The following is a 21,213-nucleotide window of genomic DNA, read 5'->3' on the forward strand; positions in this document are numbered from 1 at the left end:
GACGATGGTCACAAATTAAACTTGATAGAAATTGCACTTTTAAACCATATTTTTTATTTATTTTTTTTATTTTTATTTTTTATAAAGAAATACAATCATGTGTGCTTACGGACTGTATCCCTGCAGACTGTATTGATCTATATTGATATATAATGTATACATTGTGCTTTTTATGTTGATTTAATTAAAAAAAAAAAAAAAAATTTTAAATTTCTTGTGCGGCCCGGTGGTTGTGGACCACTGACCTAACATATTCGACAATCAAAACTTGATCATAACAATCCTACATTTTGTGTTACTAATGTGTGAAACGGCTATCTAAAAATGGAAGTGTGGCTCCTCTCCTCTAAATTGCAAGTGCTCCTAAAGCAGGAATACAAATTCGGTATTCCTACAAAATACAAACTCTGGCAAGACACCAAGGCATTTTTTAAAATCCTCTTAAAAAGTGTGTTTATATCCATATTGTGTTGAGGAGTTTCGTGTTTCAAAACATTTCATTAAAGCAAATTGTCCAATAACTCAAAAAATATCAGTCGACAGTACACTTAATTAATGAACTATAAACATGCGATTAATCGCAATTAAATATTGTAATAGTTTGACAGCCCTAATTATGAATAATGCTATTAATATCAAATCAACTTTACATTTGTCCATTTGAGTAGTAAAAGTGAGAGACTAACTTTCCCACTGGTTGTGCAAGACAGAGTATTGTTTCATCGCACTAACAACAACAACATGTTCACCTTTTGAAGTCGTCTATAGGGATGATACTCGAAACCGGTTTTCCCGGTTGTTTGATAAGAAAAGAACCGAGTCCTCGGACTCGAATCCCTTTTTGAGAACCGGTACCCGTTATCGAGACCACTATAGTAAAGGAAAAGAGTTGATTCTTTATTCGAATCCCGTCCCGACCAGGAATGCTCCGTGGGACATCACAATAAATGACGTCACGTAGCTCAGTCATTAGGCGCAGATAGCGAAAGCAGGAAAACAATGGACGGGAAAAGGCGCTCCAAGGTGTAATAAAGTTCAAAACAAAAGCTATAATCCATCGAATAACTTTACTGAGAGATTTTAGCAGGATAAAACACATGACCAACACTTTTACGACCCACCGGAAACATAGCAACCAGGCTAGCAACGCACCTCCTTTACGGCAGCTGTCGCAACCTTCTTAAAACAACCGCAGCACATACATATATGTACAACATATCTCCCTTTTTTAACTTTTGTTTTTCTTTCCTTGTAAACGTTACAAAATCACACTGTAGATGTGTTGTCTGTCTAATTATAAATAATGCAGACGAGGCGTGTTGGCTGAGTTCTTGACGTTTACTTTCACAGCGTGGCAACATGCAACACTTTTCGGGGCGACCGCGCATGCTCGTAACTCCCGTTGCATGCTGGGTAGTGTAGTTGTTATATTCTCTAGCTCATAACATTTTTCTCCCATTAAGAAATAATGTTAACTCCATAAAGTGTATTTCTTTTTTTAGCTTTAAATTTTCATTTATTAGCATCGTAACCACATTTGCAAACAACTTTTCTCTTCATATAATTTTCTTTCAATAAACAAATAAAGTGCAAAAATGTCAAAGCATCATAACAAACAGTTATGTTCCAATAGCAGCAGAAGTGCACTTTTTGGAGAGCTGTATTATTTTCAGTTTTGTGCCCAAGGGACTGATTTTATTTAACACTATATTATTATTTATACACCTATAGTGATCACAGAGACAGCTTGTTTTTGTGTTACTGTATATATTTGTTTTTCTGAAAAATCCCACTTAATATACTTTGGGTAACAACAGTCAATATTTATTTATTTTATTTTATTTTTTTAGGTGGGTAACAGTCAATATTTATTTATTTATTAGATTTTATTTTTTTATTATATAATAAAAGTGAGCTTTTGTTAAACCAAATATTGTGTGTTTTTTCCATATACAACAACCTATCTGGACTCCATAAGAAAATCGATAAGGAATCGGTTCGATAAGAGGATTCGATAATAGGCTCGAACTCGATAATTCCTTATCAAACATCATCCCTAGTCGTCTAACATAATTCAGTATTCATAACATCGTTGTTACCTTTTAGTGACAGTACCTTCACTGACTAATGCATCCAGTCATTGGTTTCCTTTCACATACTTTCATTTTGCGTCAAGTCATCTTTACACCCGGGGCTTTCTTGGATTGCATCGTCACCATAAATTCTTCTTCTTAAATGAATTGAAGGAAAACTCATAGAAGTCAAATAATCAGCAGCAGTTCAGAACATACCGGGTGCAATAACTGATTCATTAACAGCCCGGAAATGTTTCTTGTTCTTGTCATTATAATACAAAAATAGATATGAAACTTTTTTTTTTTTTTTAAAAATACACCAATAAAAAAGGGTAATTTTTTGATGGTTTAAAAAAAAAAGAAAGATTGTTCCACACCCAAAACTTAAAGACCTAACCCAGCAGGCACAAGACATTGAAACAACGTTGATTATACGTACATGTCCTTTAAATTAAAACTGACTTCTAAACAACCTCGCAAAATAGTTGTATTTGTAAATAGATTTCATTTGCTGATGTCCAACGTTGGATGCACTTGTTGGTTGGGAAATGACCAAATTTCAATGTCAAATCAACGTCAGAACCCAACATTGATTAAAGGCCTACTGAAATGAGATTTTCTTATTTAAACGGGAATAGCAGATCAATTCTATGTGTCATACTTGATCATTTCGCGATATTGCCATATTTTTGCTGAAAGGATTTAGTAGAGAACATCGACGATAAAGTTTGCAACTTTGTTGACACCAGCAGCGAGAGCAATTCGGACCGAGAAAGCGACGATTACCCCATTAATTTGAGCCAGGATGAAAGATTCGTGGATGAGGAAAGTGAGAGTGAAGGATTAGAGTGCAGTGCAGGACGCCAGGGTGTATCTTTTTTCGCTCTGACCGTAACTTAGGTACAAGCTGGCTCATTGGATTCCACACTCTCTCCTTTTTCTATTGTGGATCACGGATTTGTATTTTAAACCACCTGGGATACTATATCCTCTTGAAAATGAGAGTCGAGAACGCGAAATGGACATTCACAGTGACTTTTCTATCTCCACGACAATACATCGGCGAAGCACTTTAGCTTCGGAGCTAACGTGATAGCATCGTGCTTAACTGCGGATAGAAACAGAAGAAACATGCCCCTGACTGGAAGGATAGACAGAAGATCAACAATACTATTATTACTTCTACTATCAGGAGACACCGAACCAAACCATGGACATGTAACTACACGGTTAATGCTGTCCAGCCTGGCGAAGCCTAGCAATGCTGTTGCTAACGACGCCATTGAAGCTAACTTAGCTACGGGACCTTGACAGAGCTATGCTAAAAACATTAGCGCTCCACCTACGCCAGCCCTCATCTGCTCATCAACACCCGTGCTCACCTGCGTTCCAGCGATCGACGGCGCGATGAAGGACTTCACCCGATCATCGGTGCGGTCGGCGGCTAGCGTCGGATAGCGCGTCTGCTATCCAACTCAAAGTCCTCCTGGTTGTGTTGCTGCAGCCAGCCGCTAATACACCGATCCCACCTACAGCTTTCTTCTTTGCTGTCTCCATTGTTCATTAAACAAATTGCAAAAGATTCACCAACACAGATGTCCAGAATACTGTGGAATTTTGAGATGAAAACCGACGCTGTTTGTATTGTGTCCCAATACTTCCGTTCAATCCATGACGTCACGCGCATACGTCATCATACCGAGACGTTTTCAGCCGGGTATTTAGCGGGAAATTTAAAATGTCACTTTATAAGTTAACCCGGCCGTATTGGCATGTGTTGCAATGTTAAGATTTCATCATTGATATATAAACTATCAGACTGCGTGGTCGCTAGTAGTGGCTTTCAGTAGGCCTTTAAACGTTGTCAAAAAGCATGTTGTTTCAACGTTGTATTAGTGTTGTAGAATATTGGTTGGGAAATGACCAAATTTCAATGTCAAATCCACATCAGAACCCGACATTGATTAAACGTCGCCAAAAAGCATGTTGTTTCAACGTTATGTTTGAGTTGCCCAGCGTCAGTACCTAATTCAACAAGTTGTCAAGGTTGATTCAATGACGTGTGCCTGCTGGTAAATCAACCACCAGACTTCAGACCAGCAGTGACAAAGTAAAGCCACACTAGCAAACATGCACAACAGCCACAATAAAGAGTACAGTAAGTGTAAGTAAGGAAGTGAATTTGGTTTCCTTGACACAATTCCTCCCTCAACCTGGGATTTTCCCTGTCGGGGGTGGGTGGTGGGGGGGTAGGGTGTGTGTGTGTGTGGGGTAGAGGGTGGTGGTGGAGTGTGCTTGACCATGTGTGCTCTCTGTAACCAAGAAGGCATCTGCACTGTTTACTATTCAGCTTATTTGACACAAATGTAGGAAATGACAAATAAGGCAAAGGATTAGTTGTGTGCAGCAAAGCAGCCGCCGAGCACCAGAGGATGACTGAGGAAACTGTTATTACATTGTTATTACATTGTTATTACATTGTCATTACATTGTCATTACATTGTTATTACATTGTCATTACATTGTTATTACATTGTTATTACATTGTTATTACATTGTGTTGCGTTTGACCAGATGTTCCTCCAAGTGGGATGTAAAACGCTGGTCAGTCCCAAGTTCCTTAATGACATATCAACTGAACTCGAATATACACCAATCACAGAATAGGTATTTTGTAATTTTATTGTCAAAGCTTTGGCAATAATGAGACCAGCCTCGAACAACACATACAAATGCGCAGCCCAGGTTGATCTGAAAACTTCCCGGAAAGCCCTCTCCTCTTCAGTATCTCCCCCCGCCCTCACTTGTCTCACCTCAAACACATGCTCATTGTCTCTTATCTTGAGTCGGCCTGGGAAGCACAGGAAGGAGGAATTCCTCCTCTCTGCCTTCTACTTCAAGGCCGGCCCAAGTGCGAGCACTTTGTCATGGGATGAAAAGAAAAGCAAAGAGTACAATATGGAACATTAGCTATATGTAATATGACTATGAAAATTAATAAGTAACACAAAATATTGATAATTGAAAGATATATATATATCTTTCAATTCCCCCTTCAGATCTTATCCAAAAGATCTCTCCTACGAGAGCAACACCTCTAAAGCACGCCCTACATTAAACTAGGTGCTGTTTTGGTTTTCGAGCAAGCTATCGATAAACAATCAAACCATAGTTACATGGGAGAGAGAAGGAGGGAGTCAACGTTAATGTCGTCATTGTCAGGGAAGGAAACTAACAGTCCCTGAAAGTCACCACTATGCTTGACCCCCTTCAGTGACATAGCAAGCCCAGAACCAGGGTGGGGTTGACCTTTGACAGCTCTAACAATGATGCGGGTGCATAGAGACCTAGCACAAGGGGCAATAAAGCATCCGCATGAGGTTATGACGGCCAAGAAAACTCCAATGGAGACCAGGGCCGACTTAATTAGGTCAGACCACCTGCAAAAGGTGTTATGAAGCCAATCTTTAAAGGGGTCAGAGACACCGGAAACTTCAGTAAGTTCTTAGGCTCTGAGGCCTTCTAAGGCGCTCTTGACCGAGCCATCGGGGGCAGCATTGTTAGGAATGAAGGTACAGCATTGGTCACCAAACATTGCACACACACACCTTCTTCCTTGGCTAGGATGCGGTCAAGGGCTATGCGGTTCTGGATGGCCATGAGGGAGGTCGGGGCAAGTTGTTCAGCAAGTCCCTCAACGGCGTCACGAGTCAGGTTGGTCAGTCTCAACAGATTATAAAAAACATAGTTAATGCGTTCTACATTTTTAGTAGCAGTCACAGGGAAAATAGCACCAATGATAGGAAGGTTCTCGAAACCTGCACAGGATTCACACCACAATTTGTGTTGTGAGGGGACCCCTCTTGATTGTCCAATTGCATCAAAGTAAACACCATCAGGGTTTCTCATCAGATCAAAGGAGCCCTTTACACTCCTCCGAGATAAAACATGGCGGCGTCGGCGAGAAGTTAGAGAGGCCGCTGAGACAGGAGTTCCAAGGGGTGTTAATTTGGTGAGTGGGGTCACCAGTTTAACCATAGCACAAAGCCCTACGGATAACGTTGGGATTCTAATGTACAATCTGTGCTCCCCACAATACCAGAACAAGTCAGCTCGTGCCCAAGGGCCTATCCTTGAGCCATCTATCAGTGTGGTGCACCAGGAAGGGTTAATGTCACCCAATTTGTTGGGGGACGAAGAGGGTCCTTTGAATTGAAAACACGTGTAATTCAGCTTTTGGGCCACAAATGGAAGAAGTCGGGTGGAATTGTCAACAGGAGGGTACACACTAGCCAACAAATCGCACCCTGGTGGCGTGGGTTCAGAGAACAAGGAAATAAGACAGTTTGAGCCATTTATGTCAGTCAACTTAAAAGGAGCGGGGTAAGTGTGGGGAAAAGGACGTCCAGCGGAACAAGCAACACAGTCACCCAGGTTTTGGCATCCACCTGAGCCACAGGTTTACCTGTACCCGCTCCTAAGGTCAAAGTTACCAGGCCTTCGGTGGTGATGTCATTAGCACGCACAGATGTGAGAGCCTTTGAAACACCACCAAGGTGGGGTGGTACTTTAGGTGCTACAGAGGGTGTAGAGGTAGTTAACGCCCTCTCAAGGACATTAATTTTAATAATTAGAGTCTGTATCAGTCAGGTCAACCCCCAAAACAACATAAAAGGGACGATGGGCACCACTTACCATAGTATGTTGTCTGCATCCGACACCAATGGTTCAGGTTGCGTCGTACCAAATATAGAGGTTATTACCACGGTAATAGCTATTGTGTCCCCCGTAATTAATCACACTGCATAGGTCAAAAAATAAGTCTTGCTATCCTCTTTGACCCAGTCTATTTAAAGTCGGCTGTTTGTTCTTAGACACTTGTCAGTCACTGTCGTCAGGAAGGAAGAACTGAGACACAAAGACAGTAGAACACGCCCAAGCACCAGTCCGTCAGGGAACACTACCGGGTGTGACATCCTGCTTTTCGTCTATCAAAATCAGTGTAATTCAGGTAACGAAACGGGGATAAACATCAAACTTTTCACTTAATATAACGACACAGATAGTTATGTTGAAAACAAGCAAGAGAAATTGGATAACTTCGAGTATAAAGGCTGGTCTCAAATAAGGATATACAATATAGAAGTTAAAAAGAGTAATATAGGTAGAAAATCTCTCTCTCAGCGTCGTCTTCTGGGCTGTAGGATTATGTGTGTGTAATTAAAGCCTCGCTCTTCTATGACACTAAAAATGAGTCGTTTTCTGCTCCCGTTCTTCTTCAGCTGCCTCAGGCTCAAAAGGCGCTGCTGGGGGTCGAGTGGGGCAGATGTAGTGGCGATGTCAGCAATGACATCCGCTGGTAATCTGTCAGGTTCTTCAGCAGGAGTGTAGAGGGAGAGGTGGTACCAGGTGTCCCCTTTTCCAGCTAGTCGAAGGGCGTGAGACGTCCGTTCCACGACCTTGAAGGGACCACCTGGGCTCCGTCCACTTGCGTTTGATGACCTTGATCTTGACCCTCTCAGCGGCCGGAAGGGAATCTGGAGTGGCGGGCTGTCATCCTCGTATCTGTACAGAAGAACTGGCACACAAATTCTGCATTTTTTGTGTAAAATACCATTTTGGTTTTACGCTGAGTCCTCCTTCCATGGGGGGCTGCTGGTCCTGTGAATGGCTGACCTGTATGCAGCTTATAGGGTGAAAAAACTCAAAGGGCGGTAAAACAGTTTTATTCACGGACCTTCGAATGATCATTAACGCTAATTGCAACATGTCAATCCAATTAAATTTGGTCTGTGCACAGATTTGAGCCAATTAGTTTTTAATGTTCTGGTCCATCCTTTCAACCTTACCTTGGGACTCAGGATGGTACCCCAAACCTGTGTTCTAGTCCGAAAGCCTTTTCGACCAAGGATAAGTGAGGTTTTTTTTTTATTTTTATTTTTTTTTTAAATGGTTGCCGTTGTCTGACCTAATCTTTTTGGGGAAACCATGTCGGGGTACTAGGTCATTAACAAGTCATTTAATTACTGATGTTGCATCCTCTTTTGAGGCTGTTGTTGCTTCCGGCCAACCACTGTAATTGTCAACACAAGTCAGTACGTACCTTTTCCCTTGTACCGTATTGATCATATCAGTGAAATCAAAGACTATACATGATTCACCCTCACCTCCTCCCTATTCTAAATTTGATCTACTTAACTACTATCGATGTGTAAAATCGTTATTTTCAAATTAAAATTAGTTATAACTTCTTACCCACGGGAAAAACGTTAAAACTATGGAATGTGTCAGAGTCGGATGATTGTCGATTTTGTTCCAAGGAGTCTGTATCCACCCTCACTCACCCCCTTCTGTTTCTGAAAAAAGGACTGTGTTAGTCATACTATCACTTTCAGAAACATCTAAGAAAAAGGTCAGCTAATAGTCAAGTAGCGGAGGACAGGTCATGTTTGAGGTCAATGATTGTCTCTTTAGCCTCTATGGTCCACTGGGGGGTGGTGTTAGGGTAGGGGACCCCTTAGCAATATCACAATTAACTCAAACTCAACTAAACCCTAGCTTTTATGTAACTTATTCAATATGGTGAAAGTAACAAATATGCTTATATTTATATTGTCACCAATACTAGAAAAATACTACCCTTATGGCGGATGCTTTAGCAATAGTATTTTGAATTTTTACCACACCTGGTGGCCCCAATAATTCATTAAGTCAAGCTCATGTTGTAGAAAGTTGAATGATGCAGACACGTTTGTTACTGAATACTTTCTATCAGACTTCTGTCTTGACAACTATGTGTATGTAATGAGCAACTATAATTATTTGATATGCTTAAATGTGTAATGTGTCGTTTTAGCTCAGCTGTTGTGTAGCTGCTAGCTCCTCGTAGCCTACAGGTGTCTAAAGTGCAGCCCATAGTTATGTGTTTAACACAACTATGTGCTAAACCTAAACAATTGAAAATGTGGTATTTGGGTGTCGGTGTAATGTTTGGCAGCTACGCCGTGTCTTATCATTGCACCTAAGTTCTCTGGTTTTGTAGGTGAGACAGAGAGCAAGGGAACAATTTGGGACATCAATTGTGTCCATCTTATATCATGCTAGCTGTTGCAAAGATAGGTCAACATGAGCAACCACACCATGAGTTCCAACATATATAAATATACAAAGGAGTCAAAGGTCTCCTGGTATGAGTGTCTAACTGGTGATCATAACATATGGCGAGTCGGGTGGCAGAACACACGGAAGCATCTCAGCCAGTCAGGGTTTTCACTGTTAGAGCAGTTGGATGTCAGCCATTCCTGTTGTTTCAGGCTGTGGTAGGAGCCTTGGTAGTGGTGTCGCAGCTTGGTGGTTGAGCCGTCAGGTAACACCAGGAATGTTCCTTCTGTGCGATTTGAATGTCAGGGTACAGTCTGTAAAGGAGGTCCAGCAATCTGAACCGGAAGTGGTTTGGTGACAGGTAACCTTGTGACCCCAGCGAAGCCTTCGACCTTTAAAGAGGAAGCACACAGTTTCTTTGGTACCTCTGCATTCAGAATCGAATGGGTGGCGCCAGTGTCAATCACGAACTGATAACATTGTCGTTGACACTCATGTCCAGCAGGGGGCCAGTCTGTATCTCCTGCTGGGGCTCCTGCGGTGGGCGTCCTTTGCCACGCTTTTGTGTTCGTTTGTTGGCACTACGGAACCTTTCCCGTTCGAAAATGTTCACGACTCCAGTGACCAGGCTGGTCACAGCCGAAACAGTTTCCACCCCGGACTGGCTTTGAAGCATCGTGTTGTCCACCACCCGATTCCAACCGTCTGGTCGCACGTCTGTTGAGGATTCTTTCCTCCACCTGTTGGAACTCAAAAGCAAGGTCACCCACTGCTGAATATATCCTAGCTGATCTTTGACCTTTTGGTTCTTTTAACCTTTTATTTTCAGCGATCTGTAAATTAAGGAGTTGCTTCCTTGCTGCTCTGTCATTAGCCTTATCATCCTCATCTTGAGGAAAGAGACTGCGCATAGCAGTAGCTATGTTTGTAACGTATGGTGTTATCGGTGAGGTCGAAGATTCAGCCATTAATCCTACTTGTTGTTCTGTATTTTTGCCATCTTGTGTGGAAACACAACGATACAAAATGCTTCTAAAGTCTCCTATTGATTTCTTCCCATTTCACTCAAACAACTAAACAAACAAACAAATAAACAAACTTGCAGCTAACCACAATCAACAGCATACCATTTACGAATACCTTCATTTGTCACTTTCTCATCTTTTCTTCACTTTCGTTTTCCTTTACAAACAACATCCTGTATCCATCTCTTCCTTACACTTCACACAATGTTTCTATTTTCTGTTCTCCTAGAAACCATTCACATAACGTAAGGTTATAAACATCCTTTTCCCATATTTTCTCAAACCATCCTCTTCTCCCTCAATCTTCCTTCACCTGCTCTCTTTTTCTCTCTCTCTCCTTCTCACTGGAGTAGGGGGCGGTGGCCTAGTCAAAGTCTGGGCGGGTCGTTTGAATTGTCTTGCGCATGCGCGGCAGGCAAAACACCAATCAGTCTAGTCTGTCCTATTTGTCTCATTAATCATCGGTTCTTTTGCTGCATTTCGTTTTTCCACGTAATCCCCGTTTACTTTTATCATACGCCAAACTCTTAAATTCTCGAGCACCAACTCTGTTCCATTTTCACCAGCGCGCGCACACACACAAGCACGTGTAAGCACTCACGCACACACAAGCAAGTGCCTACAGCCCTACGCACACACACCCACGCACACGTAAGCACTCTCTCTGCGTTTCACTTTACCATAAAACTTCCAGTTACTTTTTTATTTTATTTTTTATTTTACCAGACGTTTGAGTTCACAACTTTTCGAGTATTGTAAACTCCCTCTTAACCCTTTCAAGGAACGTTCTCTTTTCTTTTTTTTTTTTTCTTTTTTTCTCTTTTTTTTTTTTTTCTTTTTAAACTTTACCTGCTAATTCCATTGTCGACAACAGTGCATTCAATGGATTATTAAACAGTAATGATTCATCACATTTTCCCCAGCCGTCATCACATTCTTTTCTGTCACACTCCTTGGCCATTGTGTCTATTTTTCCTTAATTTTAGCGCACACTAAAGTGTCGCCGGGACCTCACAACCGGGGAATCTTTATTGTATTTATTACAAATGGCCTCCAGCCGTGGAATTTATCATATGGTACAGAAGGGCCTCCTCCCGTACGTTTCTTAATTTTAACGCACACGTTAATGCCGTAGGGAACTCGCAACCAGGGAGTATTTATTGTATTTTACAAATGGCCTCCGACCCATCCTTAATTTGTGTGCACATAAAAATGTCAACAGGGATCTCACAACCGGGGAGTATTTACTGTACCATATGATGGGCATCCAACCCGTTACTCTTTTAGGCGGCGACCAACTACCCAGGGTGAGCCACACCCAACTATTAGTTCACTCGTCAATGAAACTGCCCGTCACGGTAATCGAGACACAATGACGTGAGTTGACCACTTATTTACAATTTTAATGCAATGGCAGGCTCGGCAAAAATGCAATCAATCTATCAAAATCACCATTCTGTGTCTGGGGTACAAAGCAGTGTTTAACTTACAGACTTCTGGGCAGACTCCTAATGCAGATTTTATCTAAAAAGAAAGGTTCTGCTTACCTTGAATTATGTTTTGGCCATGTGAGTCTGTCCAGAAGATTGCAAGAGAAGGTCCAATTGTCAGCGTGTCATCTCGGACGAAGCCCCCAAATTGTTGCGTTTGACCAGATGTTCCTCCAAGTGGGATGTAAAACGCTGGTCAGTCCCAAGTTCCTTAATGACATATCAACTGAACTCGAATATACACCAATCACAGAATAGGTATTTTGTAATTTTATTGTCAAAGCTTTGGCAATAATGAGACCAGCCTCGAACAACACATACAAATGCGCAGCCCAGGTTGATCTGAAAACTTCCCGGAAAGCCCTCTCCTCTTCAGTATCTCCCCCCGCCCTCACTTGTCTCACCTCAAACACATGCTCATTGTCTCTTATCTTGAGTCGGCCTGGGAAGCACAGGAAGGAGGAATTCCTCCTCTCTGCCTTCTACTTCAAGGCCGGCCCAAGTGCGAGCACTTTGTCATGGGATGAAAAGAAAAGCAAAGAGTACAATATGGAACATTAGCTATATGTAATATGACTATGAAAATTAATAAGTAACACAAAATATTGATATATGAAGATATATATATATCTTTCAATTGTCATTACATTGTCATTACATTGTTATTACATTGTCATTACATTGTTATTACTAGGGATGTCCGATAATGGCTTTTTGCCGATATCCGATATGCCGATATTGTCCAACTCTGTAATTACCGATACCGATATCAACCGATATATACAGTCGTGGAATTAACACATTATTATGCCTAATTTGGACAACCAGGTATGCTGAAGATAAGGTACTTTTTAAAAAAATGAATAAAATAAAATAAGATAAATACATTTTTTGAATAAAAAAGAAAGTAAAACAATATAAAAACAGTTACATAGAAACTAGTAATTAATGAAAATTAGTAAAATGAAGTGTTAAAGGTTAGTACTATTAGTGGAGCAGCAGCACGCACAATCATGTGTGCTTACGGACTGTATCCCTTGCAGACTGTATTGATATATATTGATATATAATGTAGGAACCACAATATTAATAACAGAAAGAAACAACCCTTTTGTGTGAATGAGTGTAAATGGGGGGAGGGAGGTTGTTTGGTTTGGTGCACTAATTGTAAGTGTATCTTGTGTTTTTTATGTGGATTTAATAAAACAAACAAAAACAAAACAAAACAAAACAAAAAAACCGATACTGATAATAAAAAAACCGATACCGATAATTTCCGATATTACATTTTAACGCATTTATCGGCCAATAATATCGGCAGACCGATATTATCGGACATCTGTAGTTATTACATATATATATATATATATATACACGTGTGTATATATACTGTATACATATTAATATGTATAGGCTTTATAAGTGTTTATACATATATGTGTATATACTGTATGTGTACCGTATTTTTCCGAGTATAAGTCGCACCGGCCGAAAATGCACAATAAATAAGGGAAAAAACATATATAAGTCGCACTGGAGTATAAGTCGCATTTTTTGGGGAAATGTATTTGATAAAAGCCAACAGCAAGAATAGACATTTGAAAGGCAATTTAAAATGTCTACAGAATAGTGAACAACAGGCTGAATAAGTGTACGTTATATGAGGCATAAATAACCAACTGCTATGTTAATCAGCTTTGGGCCCCGGCACAACAGTTTTAGTCCAATGCGGCCCCCAAGTCCAAAAGTTAGGACACCCCTGCATTAAGAGAACTAGTTAGTGACACTATGGCTCCTCTAAGCAGGCACTTTTTAGTCTTAAGAACCACGGTAGACCTGACCTGGATGAGTGGCTCATTTAGTGCACCATATGACATGACACCAGTCTGGGACTCCAGCAAACTATTTCACCTTTCATTTGCTCATCCACATTGGAATGTTGTACTATTTTATATTCCTGTGCCTTATTATTGTCCTACATTCCACCTAGTAAGTATTTTGCTGAGAAAGTGTGCTTTTTAAATGGCTGAGAATACACCAATGAGACTTCGGTACAGTTTCCAGACCTCACTGTCGGTGAAAAGAACCTGGTTGTGACCCAGACACAAGAACCTGGTTGTGACCCAGACACAAGAACCTGGTTGTGACCCAGACACAAGAACCTGGTTGTGACCCAGACACAAGAACCTGGTTGTGTCCCAGACACAAGAACCTGGTTGTGACCCAGACACAAGAACCTGGTTGTGAGAACCTGGTTGTGACCCAGACACAAGAACCTGGTTGTGACCCAGACACAAGAACCTGGTTGTGACCCAGACACAAGAACCTGGTTGTGAGAACCTGGTTGTGACCCAGACACAAGAACCTGGTTGTGACCCAGACACAAGGACCTGGTTGTGACCCAGACACAAGGACCTGGTTGTGACCCAGACACAAAAACCTGGTTGTGAGAACCTGGTTGTGACCCAGACACAAGAACCTGGTTGTGACCCAGACACAAGAACCTGGTTGTGTCCCAGACACAAGAACCTGGTTGTGACCCAGACACAAGAACCTGGTTGTGAGAACCTGGTTGTGACCGAGACACAAGAACCTGGTTGTGACCCAGACACAAGAACCTGGTTGTGACCCAGACACAAGGACCTGGTTGTGACCCAGACACAAGGACCTGGTTGTGACCCAGACACAAAAACCTGGTTGTGAGAACCTGGTTGTGACCCAGACACAAGAACCTGGTTGTGACCCAGACACAAGGACCTGGTTGTGACCCAGACACAAGGACCTGGTTGTGACCCAGACACAAAAACCTGGTTGTGACCCAGACACAAGAACCTGGTTGTGAGAACCTGGTTGTGACCCAGACACAAGAACCTGGTTGTGACCCAGACACAAGAACCTGGTTGTGACCCAGACACAAGAACCTGGTTGTGAGAACCTGGTTGTGACCCAGACACAAGAACCTGGTTGTGACCCAGACACAAGGACCTGGTTGTGACCCAGACACAAGGACCTGGTTGTGACCCAGACACAAAAACCTGGTTGTGAGAACCTGGTTGTGACCCAGACACAAGAACCTGGTTGTGACCCAGACACAAGAACCTGGTTGTGTCCCAGACACAAGAACCTGGTTGTGACCCAGACACAAGAACCTGGTTGTGAGAACCTGGTTGTGACCGAGACACAAGAACCTGGTTGTGACCCAGACACAAGAACCTGGTTGTGACCCAGACACAAGGACCTGGTTGTGACCCAGACACAAGGACCTGGTTGTGACCCAGACACAAAAACCTGGTTGTGAGAACCTGGTTGTGACCCAGACACAAGAACCTGGTTGTGACCCAGACACAAGGACCTGGTTGTGACCCAGACACAAGGACCTGGTTGTGACCCAGACACAAAAACCTGGTTGTGACCCAGACACAAGGACCTGGTTGTGACCCGGACACAAGAACCTGGTTGTGACCCAGACACAAGGACCTGGTTGTGACCTAGACACAAAAACCTGGTTGTGACCCAGACACAAGAACCTGGTTGTGACTCAGACACAATAACCTGGTTGTGACCCAGACACAAGGACCTGGTTGTGACCCAGACACAAGAACCTGGTTGTGACCCAGACACAAGGACCTGGTTGTGACCCGGACACAAGAACCTGGTTGTGACCCAGACACAAGGACCTGGTTGTGACCTAGACACAAGAACCTGGTTGTGACCCAGACACAAGGACCTGGTTGTGACCCAGACACAAGAACCTGGTTGTGACCTAGACACAAGGATCTGGTTGTGACCCAGACACAAGAACCTGGTTGTGTCCCAGACACAAGAACCTGGTTGTGAGAACCTGGTTGTGACCGAGACACAAGGATCTGGTTGTGACCCAGACACAAGAACCTGGTTGTGTCCCAGACACAAGAACCTGGTTCTGAGAACCTGGTTGTGACCTAGACACAAGGATCTGGTTGTGACCCAGACACAAGAACCTGGTTGTGTCCCAGACACAAGAACCTGGTTGTGACCCAGACACAAGAACCTGGTTGTGAGAACCTGGTTGTGACCGAGACACGAGGACCTGGTTGTGACCCGGACACAAGGACCTGGTTGTGACCCAGACACGAGCACCTGGTTGTGACCCAGACACAAGGACCTGGTTGTGACCCAGACACAAGAACCTGGTTGTGACCCAGACACAAGGACCTGGTTGTGACCCGGACACAAGAACCTGGTTGTGACCCAGACACAAGGACCTGGTTGTGACCCAGACACAAGAACCTGGTTGTGACCTAGACACAAGAACCTGGTTGTGACCCAGACACAAGAACCTGGTTGTGACTCAGACACAAGAACCTGGTTGTGACCCAGACACAAGGACTTGGTTGTGCTCCTTCCACCACCCCCACTTCTCAGGATTGTATTCCTTACCCTGCTGAGACCACGTGTGAAGTCCGTCCTGCCGCTAAGACTCCAGCAGACTGTGCCAGCGGCAGACCTGCTGTCCTTTGGACTCCTTCATCAGAGTCCAGTGGCTGAGCTCCTCCTCGCCGGAGCTGTTGAGGCCCAGGGAGATCCAGCCGATCATCTCCTTGCGCTTCATGCTGCGCTTGTTGTAGACGGACAGGATGAGCGTGACGTCGGACAGCTGGAAGAGGGCCACCTGGAAGACAAAGGTCTCCTTGTAGGTGGGGTTGGGCTGGCCCCGGCAGATGGAGGTCTTGCACCTGGACATCTCCTGGCCCATGGAGTTCAGTAAGGTCAGCTTGACATAGGTGTCTGCATGAAGAAGCCAGAAATACAAGTCATGTATGTGGTCTCACCTTTTGGACCATAACACCCAACTTTCCCACTTTTCCCAATCAAATAACACTGAATTAGTCATCTCACTCTTGATTGTAATCATATCCAACATACACTATATTGCCAAAAGTGTTTGGCCACCCATCCAAATGATGAGAATCAGGTGCCCTAATCACTTGGCCCGGTGTATCAAATCAAGCACTTAGGCATGGAGACTGTTTCTACACACATTTGTGAGAGAATGGGCCGCTTTTAGTGATTTCCAGCGTGGAACTGTCATAGGATGCAACAAATCCAGCCGCTCCTAAATATTCCAAAGTCAACTTTATTATAAGGAAAGTGAAGAGTTTGGGAACAACAGCAACCAAGTGGTAGGCCAGGTAAACTGACAGAGAGGTCAGCATAGTGCAAAGACTTTCTGCACAGTCACTTGCTACAGAGCTCCAAACTTCATGTCACCTTCCAATTAGCCCACGTACAGTACGCAGAGAGCTTCATGGAATGGGTTTCCATGGCCGGGCAGCCGCATCTAAGCCATACATCACCAAGTCCAATGCAAAGCGTGGGATGCAGTGGTGTAAAGGACATCACCACTGGACTCTAGAGCAGTGGAGACGCCTTCTCTGGACTGATGGATCACACTTTACCATCTGGCAATCTGATGGACCAGTCTGGGTTTGGAGGTTGCCAGGAGAACGCGACATTTCGGACTGCATTGTGCCGAGTGTGACATTTGGTGGAGGAGGAATTATGGTGTGGGGTTGTTTTTTCAGGAGTTGGTCTTGGCCCCTCAGTTCCAGTGAAAGGAACTTTGAATGCTCCAGGATACCAAAACAATTTGGACAATTCCATGCTCCCAACCTTGTGGGAACAGTTTGGAGCGGGCCCCTTCCTCGTCCAACATGACTGTGCACCAGTGCACAAAGACATGGATGACAGAGTCTGGTGTGGATGAACTTGACTGGCCTGCTCAGAGTCCTGACCTGAACCCGATAGAACACCTTTGGGATGAATTAGAAGGGAGACTGAGAGCCAGGCCTTCTCCACCAACATCAGTGTGTGACCTCACCAATGCGCTTTTGGAAGAATGGTGGACAATTCCTCTAAACACACTCGGCAACCTTGTGGACAGCCTTCCCAGAAGAGTTGAAGCTGTAATAGCTGCAAAAGGTCATATTGAACCCTATGGGTTAGGAATGGGATGGCACTTCAAGTTCATATGTGAGTCAAGGCAGGTGGCCAAATACTTTTGGCAATATGGTGTACCTACTTACACTTTGCAACATTTTCAAATGAAAGCAACATATCATTAATATGTATTTCCCACATAAACATTAGGCTTAAGTCTGGTTGATGAAAGAAACAAGTACTAATCAAAAGGGACTGATGACAAATACTTGTGCTGTACATACAATGATGTCATGCTAACACAGATGAACACAATTAACAATAAATGTTTCTGAACTAAACTGTCAATTGAAAATACAGCTTCAACATTTTTAGTCATCATTTTTGCGCTGAAGACACTTTTTAGTGACTTTCGCTCCAGAATTTGTTTGAGACTGTCATTACTGCCACCAGTGGTGGAAAAGGGTATTACCTCACTGACTACCGATGAGAAACCGACCGAGGGCAGGGCTATTCAACTACATCATGAAGAGGGCCACAGTGTCAAGAGCCCTAGGGCTGAGGGGCCGCACATCCAAACTTAAATGTTTGGTCATAAAGTGCCACCGCAGGTTATATTCCTTAGAGACTACCTTTACTTCAGTACAAAGTAAACACATCGGCTTTCACACGGCACTGTCAATAAATGCATTATTCTGCCCTCGCTACTCGTTTCCAGCGTGTGCAGATAGTTAACAGCATGAAGAAACAGAAGCTCCAGAAGTTTTGTTGAGGATTGACGTTCTTTCTTTTGAATTTTGTTCCTTTCTAAGTTTTATTACTTTACACGTCTACAAAAACCCAAAAGCAGTGAAGTTGTCACGTTGTGTAAATGGTAAATAAAAAGAGAATACAATGATTTGCAAATCCTTATATTCAATTGAATAGACTGCAAAGACAAGATATTTAACGTTCAATCTGGAAAATTGTGTTATTTTTTTGCAAATATTAGCTCATTTGGAATTTGATGCCTGCAACATGTTTCAAAAAAGCTGGCACAAGTGGCAATAAATACTGATAAAGTTGAGGAATGCTCATCAAACACTTATTTGGAACATCCCACAGGTGAACAGGCTAATTGGGAACAGGTGGGTGCCATGATTGGGTATAAAAGCAGCTTCCATGAAATGCTCAGTCATTCACAAACAAGGACGGGGCGAGGGTCACCACTTTGTCAACAAATGCCTGAGCAAATTGTTTCAGAACAACATTTCTCAACCAGCTATTGCAAGGAATTTAGGGATTTCACCATCTACGCGCCGTAATATCATCAAAAGGTTCAGAGAATCTGGAGAAATCACTGCACGTAAGCCATGATATTACGCACCTTCGATCCCTTAGGCAGTACTGCATCAAAAAGTGACATCAGTGTGTAAAGGATATCACCACATGGGCTCAGGAACACTTCATAAAACCACTGTCAGTAACTACAGTTGGTCGCTACATCTGTAAGTGCAAGTTAAATCTCTCCTATGCAAAGCCAAAGCCATTTATCAACAACACCCAGAAACGCTTCGCTGGGCCCCGAGCTCATCTAAGATGGACTGATGCAAAGTGGAAAAGTGTTCTGTGGTCTGATGAGTCCACATTTCAAATTAACTTACACATCTGTGAAGGCACCATTAATGCTGAAAGGTACATACAGCTTTTGGAGCAACATATGTTGCCATCCAAGCAACGTTACCATGGACGCCCCTGCTTATTTCAGCAAGACAAAAGTCTGATTTTCGCAATTTATTTAGATTTGAATGAGTAGTCTTCTTCTACTCGTTGTTGCCCCCTGTGGGGGGGCAGGAGTACTGCACACATGAGCAACCCTAGTTGTCATGGTTTCTTCAAGCCTACTTGAGGGCCAAATGAAAAGCTTTGTCAGGCCGGGTGTGGCCCGGGGGCCGCCACTTGGACAGACCTCCTGTAGGGGGTGCTTGCGACCCAACAATGTGGCACATGGGAAGCAGGGGCAAGCACCAAAACCAAGTAACTTTCAGACTTCTTTTGGTTGGTGTTTTGTCACCGGACTAAGCAATGGCCCACATATATTTATCTCTCTCCAGTTGGAATGAAATCCTTCCTGCAGCCTTTGCGAGAGAAAAAAAAAAGTATATTTCTCACATTTGTTCTGTGCGACGCAGACGGCAAAGGATGTTTTTCTCTCCCGATCAAACGCCGAGCTCCCAGTGAGCGTGTCCTGATAACAAAGACGAGCGCTCAAAGGGTGCAAGAAGTCTTTCCGCGGTCTTGTTGCTATGCAACTGCGTCTCACCTGAAGATACTGGTAATGATAAAAATGGACCAAAGTTAATGTCTGCCTATAGGCACAGGCTGACACAGACACGCTACTTGAAAGGACTAGAACAAGAACAAAAAAATGCTTCATAGCAATGTGTGTGTATGAATAATTATTCTAAATTCATCATTCTTGCGCTGATTTGCTGCAATTTACCTTAGTGTGTCGGTTTTCTACCTCCTTGTGGATGTCTGTTCAGTGGCACAAGCTGTGTTGCAGTCTTCCACTCAGGGAATAAAACACACTGGTCACTCCCAAGTTCTTTTGGATGACATATATGTTGAGTAAAAAGAACCACCGAGACTGAATGATACAATATTAAGGTTTTTTTTTACTAAAGCTTTAGGAGACCAGCCCTTACAGCGCAACCATAGCATCAGCAAGAAGAGGTCTAAAAGTAAGACAAAAGAAGTTAACTCTTATAGTGAGAAGGCAGAAGGCAGCCCCCCCCCCCGTACAGAGAGGGATGCACCTGCCGATAAGAAGAGGGACCGTCTCCTTCACGGAACAGAACTGGCTCAAACCTCCCTTTTGAGGAGTGATTCATCATGTTTGTGCTGATTTGCTGCAATTTTCCTGAGTGTGTCTGTGTTCCTCTTCCTTATGGATGTCTGTTCAGTGGCACACGCTGTGTTGCAGTCTTCCTCTCAGGGAATAAACTCCAAGTTCTTTTGGATGACATATATGTCGAGTAAAAAGAACCACCAAGACATAATAGTAAAGCTAAAGCTTTAGGAGACCAGCCCTTACAACCTAACAATAGCACCAGCAAGAAGAGGTCTAAAAGTAAGACAAAAGAAGTTAACTCTTATAGTGAGAAGGCAGCCCCCCGCCCCCTTACGGAGAGGGATGCACCTGCCGATAAGAAGAGGGACCGTGTCCTTCACAGAAAAAACCTCCCTTTTGAGGAGTGATTCATCATGTTTGTGCTGATTTGCTGCAATTTCCTTAGTGTGTCTGTTTTCTACCTCCTTATGGATGTCTGTTCAGTGGCACAAGCTGTGTTGCAGTCTTCCTCTCAGGGAATAAAACACACTGGTCACTCCCAAGTTCTTTTGGATGACATATATGTCGAGTAAAAAGAACCACCGAGACATATTAGTAAAGCTAAAGCTTTAGGAGACCAGCCCTTACAACACAGCAATAGCATCAGCAAGAAGAGGTCTAAAAGTAAGACAAAAGAAGTTAACTTGTAGTTAGAAAGCAACCCCACCTTAAGGAGAGGGATGCACCTGCCGATAAGAAGAGGGACCGTGTTCTTCACGGAACAGAGCTGG

General features: G+C 43.1%; 1 protein-coding gene across 2 annotated transcripts in view; it reads right to left on the minus strand.

Annotated features, from left to right (window-relative positions):
* Positions 1-16,045: 16,045 nt before the first annotated feature.
* Positions 16,046-21,213, minus strand: part of LOC133641071 (synaptotagmin-14-like) — a 97,773-nt gene continuing 92,605 nt past the window's right edge. For both annotated transcript variants that reach the window (XM_062034906.1, XM_062034905.1), the window contains one exon: positions 16,046-16,458. In XM_062034906.1, coding sequence (XP_061890890.1) covers positions 16,145-16,458 — 314 coding nt within the window. In that variant the 3' untranslated portion in view covers positions 16,046-16,144. The remainder of the gene's footprint in view (positions 16,459-21,213) is intronic.

Source organism: Entelurus aequoreus, linkage group LG23, assembly GCF_033978785.1.
Source record: "Entelurus aequoreus isolate RoL-2023_Sb linkage group LG23, RoL_Eaeq_v1.1, whole genome shotgun sequence".
NCBI classification, from domain to species: domain Eukaryota; kingdom Metazoa; phylum Chordata; class Actinopteri; order Syngnathiformes; family Syngnathidae; genus Entelurus; species Entelurus aequoreus.